General features: G+C 39.9%; 1 protein-coding gene across 1 annotated transcript; it reads left to right on the top strand.

Moving 5' to 3' along the window:
• Positions 1-95: 95 nt before the first annotated feature.
• Positions 96-1,570, top strand: LOC112095200 (putative E3 ubiquitin-protein ligase LIN-1; the record flags this gene model as incomplete). Its single annotated transcript, XM_024176882.1, has 3 exons — positions 96-990; positions 1,079-1,226; positions 1,343-1,570. Coding segments are annotated over 3 exons (1,271 nt in total), but the record flags the coding sequence as incomplete, so codon positions are not given.
• Positions 1,571-1,587: the final 17 nt, after the last annotated feature.

Consider the following 1,587-nt stretch of genomic DNA (forward strand, 5'->3'; position numbering starts at 1 on the left):
TTTTTCCTTTTAAATTTAACAGAGGGAGCAAAGATCATCGAGCCTATTTGAAAGGAATTGGAAATCTGATTTATGGAGAGACACACAAAAATCAGACAATTTTAGATTATTTACCTGTCAGCAGACTGCGCCGTTACAGTTGGAATGTTTGACAAGCGGCAATCATTTGTCAAAGAATAGCTCGGTTCGGAAAAAGGAAGAGACTAGAAATGTTTCGAGCAATTTAAGCAGGGCTATTGCATCTGTTTGCTCCTCTGATAGTCTAAGCGAGTGTGAAGTTGCCATTCGTACAATCACGAGAGCTTGGTTGGATTCACGCGGCGATCCTATCATTGAAGACGCATTGTCAAAAGCACCTGTGATTGAGGGAATGCTTGAGGTGCTGTTTGCTTCTGAAGATGATGAAATTTTAGAACTAGTAATATCGATTCTGGCCGAACTCGTTTCGCGAAGCGATCTAAACAGACTGATAGTACTGAATTTTGACCCTCAGCTCGATATCTTCATGAGACATTTAAGAAGCACGAGTCTGTTCTTAAAAGCTGCTGTTCTGCTTTACCTGTCAAGGCCAAAGGCGAAGCAAATGGTATCGGTCGAGTGGGTGCCATTAGTTCTTCGAGTTACAGAGTTCGGAGACCAGTTGCAGACTCTATTCACAGTGCAATGCAGCCCTTTGGTGGCAGCATTTTACCTTTTGGACCAAATCCTTACAGGTTTTGATGAAGACAGAAACCTAGACAACGCGCGACAAGTGGTTTCTCTAGGAGGTTTGAGCATGCTGACGGATAAGATTAAGATAGGAGATACCACTGAGAGGATCAATGCTGCTATGTTCATCTCGTGTTGCATCCGAGCCGATGGAAGCTGTAGAAACTACTTAGCTGAAAATTTGAGCATAGATTCGCTCATCGAACTGGTTCTTCTGGAATATCACAGGAATCCCTGTGGCTCAGCATTTGATTTGTTGATTGAATTAATCTGCCTTAGTAGGTAAATTTATATTCTTATACTTAAATCTACTTTAAAGTATTTTCTTTTGGAAGTTCTTTTCTTATACTGATAAGGAAAATATTCCCAGGAGAACACAGATAAATAAAATCTTGTACATACTCAAAGAAGGCTGGGGTAGTTTAAACATCATGCACATCTTATTAGCCTATCTCCGAAAGGCTCCATCGGAAAAACGCCCGCTAGTTGCGGCCATATTGTTACAGCTTGATCTCCTGGTAATTCAAAATTAATGTTCTTGTAGCGCATAAGAAATTAGTCCTTTTCTAAGCCTTCTAGAAATATCTAGTTTACACCATTTTAATTCCCTTATGGAGTAGCAGCTTTGTTGCAGGAAGATCCTTCAAAGTGCAGCATATACAGAGAAGATGCAGTTGAAGCAATTATAGAAGCCTTGGATTGTCAAATATATAATGAAAATGTCCAAGAGCAATCTGCGAGAGCTCTTCTTATGCTAGGAGGTCGATTTTCTTACACCGGGGATGCAACAATAGAAAACTGGCTTTTAGAACAAGCAGGCTTCAACGAATTTGGGATCAATTCTTACAACAGAACTGAATTTGTAAGTTCTTTTTTTTT

The sequence above is a fragment of the Morus notabilis genome, unplaced genomic scaffold, assembly GCF_000414095.1.
Source record: "Morus notabilis unplaced genomic scaffold, ASM41409v2 C11425460, whole genome shotgun sequence".
In the NCBI taxonomy this organism is placed as follows: domain Eukaryota; kingdom Viridiplantae; phylum Streptophyta; class Magnoliopsida; order Rosales; family Moraceae; genus Morus; species Morus notabilis.